Below are 17672 nucleotides of genomic sequence, written 5' to 3' on the forward strand. Positions count from 1 at the left end.
AACGAGTAGCTATTCCCGTACTAACCTATCAGCTCGTTCCATAGCCCCCAGACTACCTCACCGTCCATTACTTGTCATCGAATTGCAAATTATTCGTTAATTCCGAATAATCATGGGTTCTCCTCGTCTTCGAATCGAAGGAACGACCTTCAAAGACCCGGATAATCGAGAAATTACACTTAGGGGGATCAATGTTGCTGGAGAATCCAAATATCCCAAAATCCCGGATATTCCTTCGCATGTACCTGACAAGTTCTTTGAGACCGACGACGTTTCATTCATTGGTCGGCCATTTTCCCTTGATGACGCACATACACACTTCGCGAGGCTACGGAAATGGGGCTATAATACCATACGGTATCTGTTCACCTGGGAGGCCATCGAGCACGCAGGTCCGGGGAAATATGATGATGAATGGATCGCATTCACCATCGAAGTCCTTCGGGTTGCTAAGCAGTATCAATTCTACGTGTTCATGGATCCTCACCAGGATGTGGTATAGTTACTCTCCGTCATGCTCGACGCCGATGCACAGTTGCTGACAGGGTCCAGTGGTCCAGACTTTCAGGAGGATCCGGTGCCCCAGGGTGGACTCTTTACGCAGCAGGGCTGAATCCAAGAACTTTCAAGAAGACCGAGGCTGCTCTTGTTCAGAATACGTATGACGGTCCGGCAGAGTTCCCAAAAATGATTTGGAGTACCAATTACACCCGGCTCGTCTGTCAGACCATATTCACATTGTTTTGGGCTGGCCGAGACTTTGCACCCAAGGCAATCATAAATGGTGTGAACATCCAAGATTACCTTCAGGGCCACTTCATCGCTGCGTGCAAATATTTCGCCCAGAAGATCCATGAGGCTGGCGACCTGGAAAATGAAGTTGTTATTGGATGGGAAAGCATGAACGAGCCCCATAGAGGACTTATTGGTGTCCAAGACATATCCATGATTCCACCTGAACAACAACTCCAATTAGGAACATCTCCGACCGCCTTTCAGGCAATGCTGACGGGATCTGGACGGGCGTGCGAGGAGACAACATGGGCGTTCGGCGGTTTTGGACCTCACCAGACTGGCCGGGTACTTGTGGATCCTGAGGGCGAATCCGCATGGCTACCCGCAAGTTATGATGACCATAAGTACGGTTGGAAGAGAGATCCAGGATGGAAACTAGGAGAGTGTCTATGGGCACAACATGGCGTCTGGGATCCGTCAACGGACCGATTACTCAGGAAAGACTATTTTGCTAAGAAGCCTCAAAGCGGCGAACCATTGAATTACGACGTCTTCACAAACACATATTTCATGGAGCATTACAGAGCCTATAAAGATGCCATCAGAAGTGTATGGCCTGAATCCATCATGCTTTGCCAGCCTCCTGTTATGGAAGTACCCCCTGATCTCAAGGGTTCTTTTGATGACGACCCTAACATGGTTCATGCCGTACACTATTACGACGGACTTACCCTATTGACAAAGCACTGGTGAGTTGTGTTAGCCTAAAATTCAACAGTGTACAACTAATGGTTCTGTAGGAATCGACTATACAATGTTGATGTGATTGGTGTGCTCCGTGGAAAATATTTGGCGCCGGCGTTCGCTGTCAAGATAGGGGAGACGGCTATCCGAAACTGCTTGCGCGATCAGCTTAAGTATCTGAGAGATGAGAGCCTACGTTTTATGGGGAACCATCCTATGATCTTCACGGAAATTGGAATCCCCTATGACATGGATGATAAGTACGCGTACAAAACAGGTGATTACGGCAGTCAAATTAGTGCAATGGATGCCAACCATTTCGCCCTGGAAGGCAGCGCTGCCAATGGCTTTACATTATGGCTCTATACAACACAGGTAAGGGAGCACACCAGTCCTCATCCAAGGCTCTTTGTTGTGCATCTAATGGCTAATCGATGCCTCAGAACAATCATGAATGGGGCGATAATTGGAACGGCGAGGACCTCTCGATCTTCTCCCTGGACGACCCCGAGCTGCCGAGCGGTAAGCTATTAGCGATTAAAAGCGCATCACGATCGCGGTCTGACTCTCATTCTCCAGCCTACTCTGAGAGTCAGAGCAACATAGAAGATCAACACGTGGGGCCATCGAATCTGAAGGACGCTTTGCGACCGGTCTCTATCACTTCCGAAGTCTCTTCCCAAGCGTCGAAAGATCATGCAGGCTTTCGCGCAGCGGAGGCTTACATTCGGCCAAGTCCGATTTTCACCAACGGCTCTCTCACACAATATGGCTTTGATTTACGGAATTGCATATTCACCATGTCATTAGTGGCTCAAGAGAAGGCCGTCCGAGGAGAGCGGCCGACAGAAATCTACCTGCCGGACTTCCACTTTCCCGATACGCATACTGTGGTAGCTGTCAGCGGTGGTCAGTGGACCCTTGATTATGCTGAGATCGACTCTGTGAAGATCCAACGGCTTCGGTGGTGGCATCCGGAAGGGAACCAGGACATAAAGATCCAAGGGATCAAACGCAAACCAGGCGACCTGACCAAGGTCTCCGGAGACGATTTGACTTATTTGGAGCAGTGCCAGCGTGCCGCATGTACTGTGATGTAGGGATAATTAGGTTAGGGTTCTGTCTAATATTCCATTCGGTACGGTTTGGCGCACTAGGAAGGTTTTGTCTCTTAATTATATGGGTTGAAGCAAGGACACTCAACGTTTTAGCTTTATTTTTTTGCTTTTTCTTTTTTTGATAAAGGACAACAACAAAATATGTGAAAACTTTCATAATAATCAGTGATAATGAGTGAATCAGACTGGGGAATCAGTTTGACGAGCGGGAGATATCTGAAGGTACTAGTACATAAATAACATTGCCGTGGATATAAGAAATGAGTGTAAATCGGAGGCGGTGTGTGGGCGGAACCCCTCCTACAGTCGGTGTGGTGATTGGAGCGGTAGCGCGTGGAAAATTCTCTCCCAAGAGGTTGGAAGTTGAAGGTGGGCGGGCGTTTGCCTGATGATTGTTCCCTTTACTAACTTTTGGTTCCCTCTTTCCCAATCACAACAACCCGCGTCAAATCATAGAAGTACTAATCACACTCTCCCCCTTTTTAAGGAAAACGTGGTGGATCAACCAGTGCTCTTTCTCAGCGCCACATATTCTCTTTAAACAAAAAAGTTCAATATAGACAGAGATCCTGGCGGGAATTTGGACAGGGCAAGGAACACCAAACCGCAGGTTGGGTTGTCCGCCCGCTGGAACTAATTGATCACGGGTACTTGTTGATCGGCTGCAACTCTTCTCTCCCTGTCACGCAAAAGTTAAAAGACAGTCTCTAAAAAAAGAAAGCAAAAAAAGTACTAAAAATACCGCTACGGCTTTGTCTAGAAGCCTAGATCATGAACAATCTGTTCCTGACATCAGCTTAAAAAGGATTTGAACCCATCGTCACCTGATCCCTCACTGGACACAACCCCCCCGGTCAATTTCAGGGACGGGACTAGTCGAAAATGACTGCCGAAGAAGATTTGTCGGAGAGCCGCATCGCAGACATCGTTCGCGCTCTGGAGCTCATCCACAATCCTTCTTCCACAAATGATCTTCGAAGGGAGGCCTTGACGTTTGTTGAGTCGCAGAAGGAAAGCAAATCCGCGGCGCGCAACGGCTTTTTGCTAGCCTCACGGGAGCAGAATGATCCCCTGGTTCGCTACTTCGGTTTGACGCTCCTGGATCATGTCCTCCGTCACACCTCCTTCACGGCCTCGGGGAAGGTGTTCGAGCTGAGGGAGTTCGTTCTCAAGCTCGCGGAGGCTATCCGACCAGAGGACCCTGCTTATCTACGCAACAAAATCCCGCAGCTATGGGCAGAAATCGCCAAAAGGAGCTGGGGCCTGGACTGGATTGAAATGGACCAGGCCCTTGCTCAATTCTGGGGAGCCAGTCTTGTGCACAAGGAACTGGTTCTCTCCACTTTAGAAACCTTGTCGGAGGACATCTTCTACCGGGAGGATACCGTTTCGTCCCTACGAGGCACAGACCTCAACCGAGCTCTGGTTGAGATCTTTACGCCACTATCTGTTTTTGAAGAGGTCTATCCTAAGAGGGATAATCACGTTGAGCTGCGGTACGGATCTGAAGGCTGGCTGCCTCGAATTTGTGAATTCCTTCAGTATTGCATCGAGAACTTGCAAAACTCAAAGCAAGCTAAAGATGCAGCGCTCAAGGCACTTGCGACTCTAAAATCTGTCTTGCTATGGGCAATACCAAAAGCCATCATCTCTTCAAACTGTGTCCCCTCCATCGCTAGGGCGTTCACATGTTCCGATGAACAGGTATTATTGGCTGCAGTCGAAGCTGTGCATTCGTTGTACAGCAGATCCAACTATGATATGGAAGGCTTCCAACCTCTCGTGCATCTGATGTACGAGACAGAGTGCTTGGATATCCTACAGAAATTGTACCAGTGGTCTATCGTGGGGCCTGATGACATTGACGATACCCGGTACATGATTTCCAAAAAGCTTTCCGAGATGTTATCGTACGTCGCAGGATTCTTGGAGGAGAAGAGCTTTTCCTTGGAGAGCGCGCATGGCATGAACCTCCCTTTCTTTTTCCATTTGACAATAAGCGTTATTCAGCATCAGAGCTTGATGGTTTCGATACCCGTCCTTCACGTGTGGTCCAAATTGTTAGCTTCTGAAAGGATAGGAAACACTGACCTGGTAACCGGCCTCATTCCTTCGCTATTAGAGATCTGTACCCAGCGGCTGGTCCGTTGGGAGGCCCTACCCACGGACTCCGATGACCCTACAGTCACCTTTCTCGTTGACGATATTGATACCGTCCCCGAAAGACATGCGTTTGTGGGCAACTACCGCCGATACTGCTCGTCAATTATCGAAACGATCGTTCAGAAGCGGCCACAAGAAGCTATTCCCCATATCCTGTCAGGTGTTGATGCTAATCTAAGCAATCTCTACAACGGAGTCGAGCCATTCAACGGTGTGTTTAGCTCTAGGATCAGTAAAACTTGGAGACTAACGTAAATTAGTAAAATCGTTCTCGAAAAGCTCTGTTCCGTTAATGCGCGCCGATACGCAATTTGCGGTCGTAGAAGCGACTCTTAAGGGATATAATAAATGGGTGTCAGCCCATGGAAGGATGCCACAGCAAGATGTGAGCACTGCCAACCTTGTCTAACTACAGACCGCTGATAATTGGCAGGAGCAAAAACGAAGGGACTTGGAGGATATCTTGGAAAATTGGGCCTTCTCGTTGATGCAGCGGAGCTTTGAGGTTTGCTTAGACCACTAGCAGAGTCACCCCGATACCGCATAGCTAATCTGATAATCCAGGATCCGATTCTCAAGCAGAGAGTCATCAAACTCATTGTCGATATCTCATCTAGGGCCCTTGACAAGACTCCCAGCTTTGCGCTTAAGGCCCTCGAGTATATCCTCATGACTCGACTGCCTGACGAACCTGAATACCCTGCCTATTCTGAAGCCGTGAAAGAGTTGCATGGATTGTCCAGCCATGAACTCAGGCGCCTCGCAATGCGCTATTCAGACTATTTCTCTGTAGGTTTAAATCAAGTGCATTCTCGGAAGACCATACTAATGAGTGCGTGGAGACATTTTATGACGTGCTCGAACCGAAGGTCAAGGAGATTAGCCTCGCCAACAGGGTGGATGACAAACTCCAAATGGAGCTTACTTCAATTCTTCTTATTATCATGTATTAAGCCACGGTCTTATCCTCTACCCTTGGGCTTCGTTTGTGCTGACCCATCTAGGCAACGCGCGAACAACGTGGATCCATTCTTACGTCAATCCCGGCTGGCATCATTCGTGGAGCCCATCAGGCAGGCCTGGCAAGATGAAGAGTTCCGGCAGATGAGCTCTTCTTTTGAGGGATTTTGCTCCATGCTTGGGCTGCAAAGCGTTGGGCCATTCATGCAGGCTCAGCAAGCTCAGAAGTTGGAAGACTGGGCGTCAGTGCCTCTGAACAATGAGGGTAAACAGATCCAGGAAGAGATGACCAGAAAGTTCCAGGTATTTGCCAAATAAACCTCAGAGATACAGATAGATACTAAACACCTTGGTTAGAATCTACCCTTGAGAGGCACAAAGACAATGCTAGCTGTCTCCACGGATAAGCTAAAAAAGAATGAGCCAGCATATGAGCTTGCGTGCAGCGTTTGGCATGAGACCATCCCTATCGTATTGCCGACTTTGCTACAGCTTGTCAGGTAAAATAGCTCAATCGTCATATCCCAGGCCTAAAAGCTAACCTACTCAGTCATGCTCATGCCTTCCACAATCCCGCCAACTGGGGCGGCCTGCCCGGTGAAATGCGAACGGTCGTTGAGCGCATCTTGACTGATAGGTTTTGGCAAGCGGGTATATCAACTGGTAGCCGTGATGAGTTTTACGCTAAAATCACCGCGTCGCGGGCAACCCTCGAAGGATTTGCGTCCTCGGTCAGAGGTAAGATTCGGGCAGTTCGGGAATCCTGCTACTCGATGCTCTACAGCATGAGTAGGCTACGAGAGCACTTTTATGGGTTCGCGGAACTTCCAGGACCCTTATCTGAAGCTCTATTCAAAGACTCATCTTGTCTTTCTTCCCATCAATTCTCTGTGCTTCTCAATATTGCGAGGTGCTTAATTGATGATTGCCCTGTTCGCTTCCGTGGTCACTTTTTGCCTCCAATGCTAGCAACCTTATTTACAAACATTGATAAGAAGGTTACATCGGAATGGGATATGATTGAACAGCAGAGAGAAGGAGGTGCCGATGCAGATCTGACTGACGAGATGAAATCCGAGAGTATTCTTCGACAGTTGACCTATTCTGCCGTGATTATGGTAGCAAGCCTTTTGGATCCACAAAGAGGGGGTAAGCCACTACATTCTCATATTCTACTTCTTCAGCTAACAATCCGATAACAGACCCAGACGAGGAACCAGCAGACCCAAGCGCACCCCATCCCCAACCTGCCCTCTCCGACTCCATACGCCACTTCGTTCTCTCGTCGCCGGAGATCTTTGAGCCTCTGATGCTGTTCTGTACCCACGCGCTTCGTATGCGCGATACCAGATGCTGCAGCATAATTACACGTGTTATCCGATCCATCTTGCAGGACTTTGCGCCTCCCAACAACACTCCAACAACAGTCACCATCCGTGAATTTATATGCTCAGAAGTTCTCAAAGCATGCATTACATCCGTGCATGAGCCTTATTTCGTCGATATGCAAAAAGACCTTGCCCAGCTTATCTCCTCAATCTGGGTTCTCTATGGATCCAGCACGCCCACACCGCGCTCCGTGATTCTCAGCCTCCCTGGCATGGATGAACAGCGAGTAGCAATGACGGAAGCGTCTTTGGTGAGGTCAACCGCTGCTCGCCAACAGCGAGCTCTCATATTGGATCTCTTGGAAGGGCTGAGAGGCGTGAGCATCGCTGAGCAGGGAAAGATCCTGGGCTCGCGAGAAGAACGCCGCAAGGCCCGCAGCGCTTTACAAGAAAGATATATGACTTCCGAAATGGAAGGCCAGCAAAACAATAAGGTTGATATTAATGACGGACCAGATCTTACGGGTGTGGCGGACATGTTTGGTTAGAAGGCTTTCTGCGTATATACTGGATAATGACTTCCTCCTTCACCCACTCCTGTATAGTACAATGGTGCGCACTCATTCCCCTTGTTCTCCGATCCTTTTATATCTCTCATTCTGGCTTTTATAGGCATAAAAGAGAGAGAACCCCTCTGAAGCCTTTCATTATAGAGTACATCATTTGGACAACCAAACTACATGCAATAATGGGGTTGCCCATGGTCACTTCTAGCAGGCCATACATTCAGTACCGAATAGATATTGGAATAATTTTAACCCATTAAAAAAGCACATATTGCAAACTAGCCGCTCTCCTTTAAACGGTATACCTACATCATATACATTGTCTCCTCCAACCTCCCTATCTTTGCTATTGATCTAACAGGCCCCGCACAAAAGACTCCGATTAATTGCAATCATAAATCAACATGTCAATTGTAATCGCTTATTGAGAGACCTTAGAGGGTGTGTATACGAAGGTAGGGCGGACGAAGCTATAGGACAGTCAGCACCTGCTACCCCGAGCAAGAATAGGGGGAATAAACATACCGCTCGCTGTTGTAAACCTTGGCCTCCGCACCCAGAAGATCCTTCTCGCGGGCCTTGTCGGCAAAGTGACGACGGACCTGGTCACGGTCCTCTTCGGCCTGGAGGAGAGGGAGGATGTGGAGACGACCCCAGACCTTTTCGCGGGCAAGTTCACTAATTCGCACAATTGCGGTCAGCCATCACCATTCTCGCCTGAAACGTCGATCCGAGGGAAGCTGGGGAAAGTATTTCCGGACAAGTAACATACTTTTGTTCGCGGATACCGTAGAATAGCTTGTAGTAGCCGTAGGCCATGAAAAGGTGCATACCGACGAGGTAGGTGATTGGGCGGAATCCACGGGCGGGGATGTTACGCTACCGAGCATGTTAGCAATGGCGGTTTTTCTCCTTTTTCTTCTTCTTTGAACTCCGAATGAGCCGTGATCAAGCCGGTAGGTGAGGCATAGGTCGAGATGATACGATTCCAGGGCAATTGAGCGAAATTTGTACAGGGGCTTTGGCTATATGCGCATACCTTGTACTGGACTGGCCCGTAGCCCCCAACGGGGGGCATATCCTGAGGCATTTTGGCGACTGACGGACACAGCAGCCTTCAATTGCAGTCTTGGGATTATCCGTAGGGAAGATCCGCCGTTGATGCTGGACGAAGTTGGAGTGGTGGTCACGTGAGACGGCTTTGGTTTGGTAATGCGGGCTGCGGTGCCGCTTATTGGTTGCTGGGGAATTTCTTCGTCCGGGAGATTTTAGATTAAAGAGGTTCACGGCTTTTTACTCACAACGAAGTATTTCTTTGCTGGAAATTGATACATTATAGGGCAATGGAAGACGAAGAGAGACCTAGGAAGTTCCCAAAATTAAGTAATGATGAGGCACAGAAGGATTCGGAGCCTACAATGACTGGAGCTGTGGGATTTGTTCCCGACGAGGATGCCGCGCAGTCTGCTACGCATGACGATGTCGCAACGACAGCCAATGGTGAAGAGCCTAAGTCAACAGGCACGCGGCAGGATGGAGATGAAAGCAAAGACGATGCGCCCAAATTATCGAAGAATCAATTGAAGAAACTTCGTCGCAGAGAAAACTGGGATGCCCAACGCGAGCAGCGCAGGATCCTCCGGAAAGAAAAGACTGTCGCGAAGAAGCAACGAAGACGGGAACTTATGGATAAAGCAAAGAAGGAGGGTGACAAGGCAGCAGTAGAAGAGCTTCGGCAGACATGGGCGACCAATCGGAAAAAGTCAAAGCAATCGACTCTGCTCCCACTTACCCTGATTTTTGACTGTGGCTACGATGACCTGATGCTCGAGAAGGAGCGGATTTCCCTGTCGTCACAGCTTACGCGGTCGTACTCGGATAATAGAGGCGCACCTTACCGTGCTCATATGGTGTTCTCCTCCTTCAATAAACTGCTCAAGGAGCGCTTCGACACAACGCTAGCAAAAACGCATCATAATTGGAAGGGGATCCGCTTCATGGAAGAGGATTTTGTGCATGCTGCGGATCAGGCGAAGGAATGGATGACCCAGCCTAAGGGAGGTCAATTGGCGGGCGTGTTGGCTAACAAGACTGACGCAACACCTGAAGATGGAGAGATTGTGTACCTTAGTAGCGACAGCCCAAACACGCTGACGGAGCTGAAGCCGTACAGCACATATATCATTGGAGGCCTGGTGGACAAGAACCGTCATAAAGCAATTTGCTACAAGGCAGCGGTGGAGAAGGGAATCAAGACCGCTAAATTGCCTATTGGGGAGTATATTCAAATGGCCTCGCGCCAAGTATTGGCCACCAATCATGTTGCGGAGATTATGATCCGATGGCTGGAACTCGGAGATTGGGGTGAAGCATTCATGAAAGTGATACCTAGGAGAAAGGGCGGCACGCTGAGAGACTCTGAACGAGGCTCTCAAGATCTATCTCAAGGCGGCGATGCCGAAGAAGCTAGTTCGGACGAAGAACCAGAGCCTGCTGTGGGAGAAGATGCAACGGCTACTTCTAGTGCCGATCCTTAAACATCAGATTAAATCAAATACATACGTATAAACAATGTAAATATTATAGTCTTTCCGTGTGCTATTCATTCAAAGTATTGTAGCATGGTGATATGGATCACGTGATTATTCAGCCACATGGCCAGTGCGCCACAGCGGTTGCCACTGACGATCGATGACGGAAGATCAACACAAACACTTTTTCCTTCACTTTCTCCCAAACAAGGAGATTCTGTGAATATCATTCATACTATTCACCATCATCCCTATTCTCATCAGCTGGGTGATGATCTCCTTTTTCATAATCTGGTTCCATTCTTTGTCTCGGTTTCCCTTTTTCACTTCCTTACTACTTTTATCCTCTTTCTCCCCCACTACTTTCCCGTCTCCCATCTGACTTTCCTTTCTAAACCCCTGTTCTTTTCCACCCCCGGAGTAAACAGTCCCTGTTGCTCTGACAGCCAGGAATCGCCGCCATGTTTATGATCCGCAATGGTATGAACCCACCTCTACTTCCTCCACTTTCCCTTTATTCGCCCCTCTTTCTATCGTTGATCTTCATTACCCCACCATTTCCCCTCCTTCTCTTTATTACCTCTCTCTTATTTCCTTCCCGTTGATGTGATTGCCTCACACTGACACTTATCTCTTGCCTTAAAGTGAGCAAGTTCCTCTTTGGGGATACTTCCAAAGAGACTATCATCGAGATCCCTCAGGGCGAGCTTTACCTGGTCCGGCCTCTATCACCCAAAGGGTACTCAGAACTTATATTCAAGGACGCTGCCGCATCAATCAGGCGTACTGGACAGGAGTACCAGTATCAGCTTGTCATCCAACGAGCCTACGAAGAGGGCGAGGAAGAACTGAATACCGACGAGGACGAACAAGGCGCGAGTGATAATTTTGACAAGGACGAGAAGATTTTCCTTCTTGACCAAGCTTTGCACTTCCGCACGGAAGTCCGTGAAGGGGGCGCGAAGGTCTTGGCCTGGAGAGACCTGAGTGGTGATCTCGGCGATCTCTACGAATTCGTTTGCGACCCGTCTGTTCCATCGGATAAAATCCCCACATTTGAGTTGGCGGCCTTCCAGTGCCAGTACGAACGGAAATACCGACAGAGCGCTCAAAAAGCAACTGAAGGAGATCTTCAGCAGTTCTCGTACCAAGAGGAAAAGCCCATTCCTTCCGCAAGCCCTATCGCCTCACCTACCAAGTCTCGCACCTACTCCCTGGATTCGACTGCTGCGATGGCTAAGGACGTGGAATATCAGAAGTCTAAAGGACAAATCAAGCCAGCCGACAATGGAGAAGAGTCGACAGTCGCTCCACCATCCGCAGCACAGCCTGAAGCTAAGGAAATTCTCACGAAGGAGAAGGCTGAATTGCACATGTTTGACTTCCCCACTGGAACCTTTGTTCTTCAAGATTCCGATGTGACTGCCACCGTGTCTGAGATCGGTAACTGGCAGTATTGGCTCCAAATCACGGGTCAAGAGAAGGAGTGGCTAGGACAAGCTGTTGTTGCGGATATCAACCCTGTCTTTAATTTTGAATATCTCTCCTTCATCTTTAACCACTATGCTGAGGATGGCTCGGCATACTCCTGGCTACTACGTTTCAAGGACCAAATAACTGAAGAACGCTTCCAAGAGGGTCTGATGCAAGCTCTATGGGAACAATTAAACGAAATGAAATGGGTCAAGGTCAAGGAGGATGATCGGGAGTATGTTCTAGACGCGTTCCAAGACCTCACTATGGAGGACTCAGCCGAGAATCAGGAAGAGGAGGAGGAGGAGGAGGAGGAGGAAGTGGAAGAAGACCAGCATGACGGCCAGCGCAGCGAACACTACGACAGTGATGAGGAGCAGGATGACGTCGTCACACGCGATGACGATGGAAACGTCAACTCGCAACTTGCCGTTGGCTACAAGCACGATCGGTCCTTTGTTGTCCGTGGTTCCAAAATTGGTGTTTTCAAACACACTCCAGACAACAATCTTGAGTTCTCCACCAATATATCCAAGGTCGAGACACCAAAGGGCAAGCTATTTAGCCCCAAGAAGGTTATGTTGCATGCTGAGGATTCCAACATGATTCTGCAAAATGGAGACGACCCCAACTCTCTCTACCGCATGGATTTGGAGTATGGTAAGATTGTCGACGAGTGGAAGGTCCATGACGATATCCCTGTGACCACATTTGCACCGGAAACCGTGAGTCTAACAGTCATCTGTTGCTACCAATGTCAAGCTTTACTGACTGGTGCAGAAATTCTCCCAAATGACCAGTGCTCAGACCTTCGTCGGAGCGTCCAACAATGCTCTGTATCGGATTGATCCCCGTGTCACAGGTAACAAGCTTGTCGATGCGGACCTGAAGCAGTATGCCAGCAAGAACGACTTCTCTGCCGTGGCCACGACAGAGAAAGGATACCTCGCTGTCGCTTCGAACAAGGGAGATATTCGCATGTTCGACCGCCTGGGTATCAACGCTAAGACTCATATTCCTGCACTGGGGGAACCTATCATTGGTCTGGATGTGTCCGCTGATGGTCGCTGGGTTCTGGCTACATGTCGCACCTACCTTCTTCTCATCGACTCGTTGCAGAAGGAGGGCAAAAATGAAGGGAAACTTGGTTTCGAGCGTTCGTTCGCCAAGGATTCTAAACCTCAACCTCGTCGCCTGGGTCTTCAGCCAGCGCATGTCGCACAGTTCCAGCACGAAACCAAGAAGCCTCTAGCTTTCACACCCGCACGTTTCAATACGGGCGTTGAATCACAAGAGACGTCGATTATCACGGCAACGGGTCCTTTCATCATCACATGGAGCATGAAAAAGCTGCTTGCTGGACGTAAGGATCCTTACACGATTAAGCGATACTCTGAGGAGGTTATGGCCGATAACTTCCGGTTCGGTTCGGACAAGAACGTCATTGTGGCGCTGCCGAATGAGGTCAACATGGTTGCAAAGAGAGCTCTCCAGAAGCCCACTCGCGAAAGTATCGCAGGTCCTCCCGTTACCCCCAGTCGTCGGGGTACCCGATGGGGTAGCCGGTTGGGACGAGAAGATATTGTCAATTCGCCGTACTAGACGGTTTAGCTCACCCCCTTGTGGGTGGCATTGCCTCGTTTTATTTCTTCAGCTTCTCTTCATGTACACTGCATACCCCCTTTAGTCTTCTTTTTCCCTTTCCTGGTTTTTTCTTCTAATCCCAAGACCCTTATCTTCTCGCACCGCTGCTGCTCTTTCTTGCAATTTTCGGTACGATAGGCCATGTGTGAAGATTCTCCAACGGTGACATGGCAGCTTACGACTGAGATGGGATAGGCCAGCGGATTTGAATGACGGTGTCGAGCGTTCAAGATAAAATCACTAGTAATACTTGAATACGAATTATGAGTCTCGGATGGCATTCCTGTCAAGATTATATACTTTATATCCCGGTGTAGTCTATACGATTTTATGGAGAAGTAATAAAGTTGGTTTCTCCATTTTCGGAACTATGTAAGATTCACCAACGGTGCATGACACGATGAGCCCAGCCACATCGTGTACGGGTATTAAAAGTAGGGTAGAGATATGCCCAAAGCAAGACCGGCTAACTGGCGTACTAAGCAATGCACCAAACGTCCAACACATACCACAATCTAGGAAGATACTCCACTTGCGATTTAAATCCAGGGATAGCCAACCGATTATGTTTCACGCACCAACGTACCACACTTCTATGCCAAGGACATCGAACTTAACACCTTCGTCTGACAAAGGCTCATTGCCGAATGTCTGGCACCCAGCACTGACGCCTTTCTCAAGACTTGAGTCCACCCAAAGACCATAATGGCCATCTCTGTTTCGATGTTAGTGATCATTTTTTCACTAAAACTATGGTCGGATAAAGCATTCTAGCCTATGGAGAAAAGAGCTTACCCTCCACCCAAACTAAGGAATCCCGTCTCACAAAACATCATATAATCATTCACACCACTGTAGGGGAACGCTTTAAACCGAATCCTTTCGGGGGTACTAGTACCACTAGCAAGTCCATTAAGCTGTGGAGGCGCCAACTTGGTATCTCCACCCAATTTCTTATCGCCGCGCAGAGTCGTGGATCGCCCAGCATGTGTAGTATCCGCGCTAGGTGGTGGTGGCAGGCCGGCGAGTTCGAGCAAGTCCTCGGACGGGGGGCTATCGCGAACAAGGTTCAGGTTCGTGGGGGGTGGGAGAATGCTCGCGCGCCAGAGAAAGCATTCGCCTGTTCCGTAGTAGTGGGAATTTGGGTGCGGGGGGTCGGTCATGTAAGCGCCAAAGACAGCGCCGGAGGGGGAGGAGTCGCGGATGATGAGGACGTAGCCCGCCCGCGGGCTGCGGTGAGACATTTCTCGACAGTTCTCATACAGGGTAGCGAGCGAGGCGCCGTCCCGATCAAGGCTGTAGGCTAGACGCCAGGTGTCGACGAGTTGGAGGCGGGCTGGGACAAGCAGTCGGATCTCCTCTGCCAGGGCGCGGGTTAGAAGCTGTTGTTGGAGGTTGGAGGGGTCACCCGTGAGAGTGAGAGGGGTGAGCGGTGGGGGTTGGAAGGGCGATGCGGTTCGAACGGGGGTGAAGACCTGGGATGACGAGGCGGAGTCGTCTGGGGCGGTCATGGAGGAGTCTTGGTTGCGCTTCATGTTGTTCTTTGATTTGGAGGCGGGAGGGTCAGTCAAACGGCGGTAGAGACCTGAAACGACATGTGTGACGGGATAAGAAAAGTACGATGCTGTTGATTGATGAATGGATTGTCGAGAACGAGATGTGGATCTCGAACTGGGGGTGGAGGAAGGAAGCTCCGTTGACGACATGTGTACGGCGGGGTGAAGAGGAGGGGAGCTTAAGAACCCGGAGAATGGAATCGCCGAGTCATTCAATTCAATTTGATTCAATTCAATTAGGTAGGGTGGGATGAGCGAACTTAACCAAGGCGCAAGAGTCGATGAGAAGAGAAGAAGTGGAACTTGGGACATTTATCGAACGATAGGGTAGCGAATTATCTTTAAGTTCAGTGCCTTGTCACCGGTGGATCAACCGGCTCTTCATGCCCTATAGGGTGACCTTCCCTCCTAAGAGTCAATTCTTCGTATGTTACTAACACCTTACTGGAGAATTGCACAACCACCATAATCACTAATTCGAAAACCAATAACTATGACTTCATCCCGACAGAGATCGGTCTTGATACTTCCATACTTGTTATTCGTGATACATACACCGGCAGCTATCTACTCCTGAATATAAAAACAAATAGAACCCAGATACTTGAAAAAGGTGCCAAGATATGGGATATCTGATAGAATAACACAAAATTGGAGGGACGGGTCTAATGGAATACGCTCTCATAAATCATGAAATATGGGTAGCCATAACTAGAATTTGGTTCCGTTAGGGCGTAGATCCACGGTCTCGAATTCGAGTCCCTTGGCTTCGAACACATGCCCGGGTCGTAGCGCTTCGGTGTAGATGTTGGTCTCGGGATGAGGATGAAACAAACCGGTCTGGGTACAGTTAAGGACCGTCTTGAGGCCGGGGGGGTCAGTCAGCCGGAAAACGCCCCAGTCTGGTGTTTTGCTTGGAGCGCAGACGATCGCGATGCTCTCTGGCATCATGACTTGGTATCCGGAGTGAGTGTGTAAGTCTCTCGAGCTCATGAAGCAGGTCTGGGTAGGGTGGGTATGGATCCAGCCAAGGATCATTAAGTCCTCCGAGTCACAATATTCAAAAATCGCATTCTCGTTTACAGTCTCACACGTGTCCGATGTGGACGTTTGCTCCGGTATGAGAAGTCGAGAAATGAACAGAGCGTTAGAAATTAGGGTACCGCAGAGAATGCCACATGTCTCTAGATTGTGTCGTGTATTTGGAGCGGCTAGCGATAGGAAAGTTGATCGTAGGTCCGGGGGGAGGAAAACCGTCCGCAGGGGGGTTCCGTTCTCGAGATAGGCTGATGGTTTAAATGTGAAGCTGGATGGGTCTAGGTTTGAACGAGCATCTCCACTTTCCGCGACTGGCTTAACTTTCGCTGGAGCAACTGGAGCCTCTGTTTGAGCGGCGGATGTCAGAGGCATCGAAGAGACCTTGTCCGGTCTGGGTGGCGGCGACGGCCCATATGATACCACTGGCCGGATAGTCTCGAGCTGTTCCTTTGGTGGACGGATTGGAGCCACTGGGGAGTCATCCCTGATATCGGCGATGGCAGGGGGCGTAATGTCCAGCACTTTCCGGCGAGGCACTGTCGGGTACTTGTACGTAGACGTAGAGGGCACTGCGGTCAGTGGATGCGCCGTGGTCTTTACCATTTTCGCTTGACGGTCCGCATCGTGCGCATGGTCCATGTTAATCCTCACATCCTGTATACGTCGACTCAAATCATTATCCGTGTCTTGGCCGTGTTTGTTTAGGGCGCTCTCCCAATTGCCCCAGACACCTGCCGTGCGCCGATGCTGCTCCTCTTCGGTTGGTATTCCAACTTGACGTATTGCTTTCCTTGCTGTGGCCCTGCGGTTTATCTCCGTCCTCGCTAGCTGGACAGCTAAGTCTTTATTCTCACCAGCTTCCAGAGGCTCGGCGACGCCTACTAATGCTGGATCTTGAGGTTGCTGTTGGCCCGGTGTGGTATGGCTCGTTCCTAGAGATGGGCTTCGGGCTTGACGATCATTCATCAACTCTGTATAGCGTTTATGTCGTTTATTGATCCGAGGTTTGAGAACCTCTAGAGTTTCAAGGTTTCTGCTGACTTCTTTCTCTGCCTCCGTAAGACTTTTCCGGTTCTTCTCGTCCTTAGCCTCGGGATGCCTTGCCAGGTTTACCAGCACCAGCTGAGCATGGCGAAACAATAGGAAGTACGCTTGTTCGTCGTGTCCCTCTCGTTCGTAGATACGAGCCTGTAAGAAGACTGTCGGTTAGCCCTCGCAGGTTCAAAGTTGTCGGCGTAAATAACTAACCTCTCTAAGTAGAGTTGCCGCCGTCCTCAGCCAATATCGTAAAGGAATCGAAGGGTTGTAGTCATAGTTTTGCGCCATTCGAGTGATTTCCTCGACTTTTCGAGGGGCCGAGGCCCCCGCGCCTGCGGCCGGAGGCAGCTGGGATGCCATGGCTGCACATACGAACTGGGGATGCGTAAGAGATTTGGATAATGATATTTTCTAGCAACACGATATGATATGGACGGTTGTTAAATCGTAAGGTGAAATGAGGGATCATCGAGGTTCTGGCGCCAGAGCCCAACAGTGTGGGGACGTTCCGAGCAGGCACCCGGACTTTGCGAAAGCCTTGGTGGAATTTAGATTTGGAGAGATACAACAGAGCAAGAGGGCCATGAATTGAATTAATTAAGAGTAGGTGCCGTTAGAACAGCGGATTCTAGGGACAACAGCATGATGTAAGAAGGCCGTGACTGGGAGGCGTTGAAGAACAGATTCAATGAATGAATGATTGATTGATTTAATTCAAATAAAATAAAGTCGAGAAATGCGGGTCTTTTCCCTTTTGGGTCTTCCGTTCCCGCCGCCG

The 17672-nt window shown here is 49.4% G+C and overlaps 7 protein-coding genes across 7 annotated transcripts; 4 read left to right on the forward strand and 3 right to left on the reverse strand.

Annotated features, from left to right (window-relative positions):
* Positions 1-112: 112 nt before the first annotated feature.
* On the forward strand, positions 113-3117 carry BDW43DRAFT_322295 (sterylglucosidase 1; the record flags this gene model as incomplete). The annotated part of the gene is made up of 4 exons (XM_032049532.1): positions 113-496; positions 553-1484; positions 1536-1854; positions 1923-3117. The coding sequence occupies 4 exons, from the start codon at positions 113-115 to the stop codon at positions 2577-2579; spliced, it is 2292 nt and encodes a 763-aa protein (XP_031896005.1). The 3' UTR covers positions 2580-3117.
* Positions 2739-8088, forward strand: BDW43DRAFT_193859 (karyopherin MSN5). Its single transcript, XM_032039047.1, has 9 exons — positions 2739-4971; positions 5021-5145; positions 5194-5265; positions 5325-5549; positions 5603-5706; positions 5765-6023; positions 6078-6220; positions 6271-6869; positions 6923-8088. Exons 1-9 carry the CDS (start codon positions 3480-3482, stop codon positions 7594-7596), a joined length of 3693 nt encoding a protein of 1230 aa, XP_031896006.1. The 5' UTR covers positions 2739-3479; the 3' UTR covers positions 7597-8088.
* BDW43DRAFT_315154 (putative NADH-ubiquinone oxidoreductase subunit GRIM-19) lies at positions 8036-8704 on the reverse strand (the record flags this gene model as incomplete). Its single annotated transcript, XM_032047996.1, has 4 exons — positions 8036-8084; positions 8140-8292; positions 8387-8493; positions 8654-8704. The coding sequence occupies 4 exons, from the start codon at positions 8702-8704 to the stop codon at positions 8036-8038; spliced, it is 360 nt and encodes a 119-aa protein (XP_031896007.1).
* Positions 8705-8957: 253 nt separating this feature from the next.
* trm10 (tRNA (guanine(9)-N(1))-methyltransferase) lies at positions 8958-10151 on the forward strand (the record flags this gene model as incomplete). Its single annotated transcript, XM_032047997.1, has 1 exon — positions 8958-10151. The coding sequence occupies one exon, from the start codon at positions 8958-8960 to the stop codon at positions 10149-10151; it is 1194 nt and encodes a 397-aa protein (XP_031896008.1).
* Positions 10152-10362: 211 nt separating this feature from the next.
* On the forward strand, positions 10363-13542 carry BDW43DRAFT_288854 (uncharacterized protein). The gene is made up of 3 exons (XM_032043330.1): positions 10363-10625; positions 10791-12343; positions 12399-13542. Exons 1-3 carry the CDS (start codon positions 10607-10609, stop codon positions 13218-13220), a joined length of 2394 nt encoding a protein of 797 aa, XP_031896009.1. The 5' UTR covers positions 10363-10606; the 3' UTR covers positions 13221-13542.
* Positions 13543-13593: 51 nt separating this feature from the next.
* On the reverse strand, positions 13594-15150 carry BDW43DRAFT_288855 (putative oxidative stress response protein Oxr1). Its single transcript, XM_032043331.1, has 2 exons — positions 14058-15150; positions 13594-13977 (listed from the first exon to the last, which is right to left on the reverse strand). Exons 1-2 carry the CDS (start codon positions 15128-15130, stop codon positions 13833-13835), a joined length of 1218 nt encoding a protein of 405 aa, XP_031896010.1. The 5' UTR covers positions 15131-15150; the 3' UTR covers positions 13594-13832.
* A 194-nt stretch (positions 15151-15344) lies between these two features.
* On the reverse strand, positions 15345-17658 carry BDW43DRAFT_193991 (putative endosome-associated ubiquitin isopeptidase (AmsH)). Its single transcript, XM_032039048.1, has 2 exons — positions 17105-17658; positions 15345-17044 (listed from the first exon to the last, which is right to left on the reverse strand). The coding sequence occupies exons 1-2, from the start codon at positions 17252-17254 to the stop codon at positions 15530-15532; spliced, it is 1665 nt and encodes a 554-aa protein (XP_031896011.1). The 5' UTR covers positions 17255-17658; the 3' UTR covers positions 15345-15529.
* Between the last annotated feature and the right edge of the window lie 14 nt (positions 17659-17672).

Source organism: Aspergillus alliaceus (genome assembly GCF_009176365.1).
Source record: "Aspergillus alliaceus strain CBS 536.65 unplaced genomic scaffold BDW43scaffold_55, whole genome shotgun sequence".
NCBI lineage: Eukaryota > Fungi > Ascomycota > Eurotiomycetes > Eurotiales > Aspergillaceae > Aspergillus > Aspergillus alliaceus.

What these genes read in the sequence shown, in the direction of transcription:
- BDW43DRAFT_193859 (XM_032039047.1), top strand. Translation starts at nt 3,480, where the DNA reads ATGACTGCCGAAGAAGATTTGTCGGAGAGCCGCATCGCAGACATCGTT. An exon ending in GAAGGATGCCACAGCAAGAT is followed by an intron (nt 5,146 to 5,193) that starts GTGAGCACTGCC and finishes GATAATTGGCAG; the next exon opens with GAGCAAAAACGAAGGGACTT. An exon ending in GCTATTCAGACTATTTCTCT is followed by an intron (nt 5,550 to 5,602) that starts GTAGGTTTAAAT and finishes GAGTGCGTGGAG; the next exon opens with ACATTTTATGACGTGCTCGA.
- BDW43DRAFT_288854 (XM_032043330.1), top strand. An exon ending in CCACATTTGCACCGGAAACC is followed by an intron (nt 12,344 to 12,398) that starts GTGAGTCTAACA and finishes TGACTGGTGCAG; the next exon opens with AAATTCTCCCAAATGACCAG.
- BDW43DRAFT_288855 (XM_032043331.1), bottom strand. Translation starts at nt 15,130, where the DNA reads ATGTCCCAAGTTCCACTTCTTCTCTTCTCATCGACTCTTGCGCCTTGG. An exon ending in TTCCTTAGTTTGGGTGGAGG is followed by an intron (nt 13,978 to 14,057) that starts GTAAGCTCTTTT and finishes ACATCGAAACAG; the next exon opens with AGATGGCCATTATGGTCTTT.
- BDW43DRAFT_193991 (XM_032039048.1), bottom strand. Translation starts at nt 17,254, where the DNA reads ATGGCATCCCAGCTGCCTCCGGCCGCAGGCGCGGGGGCCTCGGCCCCT. An exon ending in CGGCAACTCTACTTAGAGAG is followed by an intron (nt 17,045 to 17,104) that starts GTTAGTTATTTA and finishes GTCTTCTTACAG; the next exon opens with GCTCGTATCTACGAACGAGA.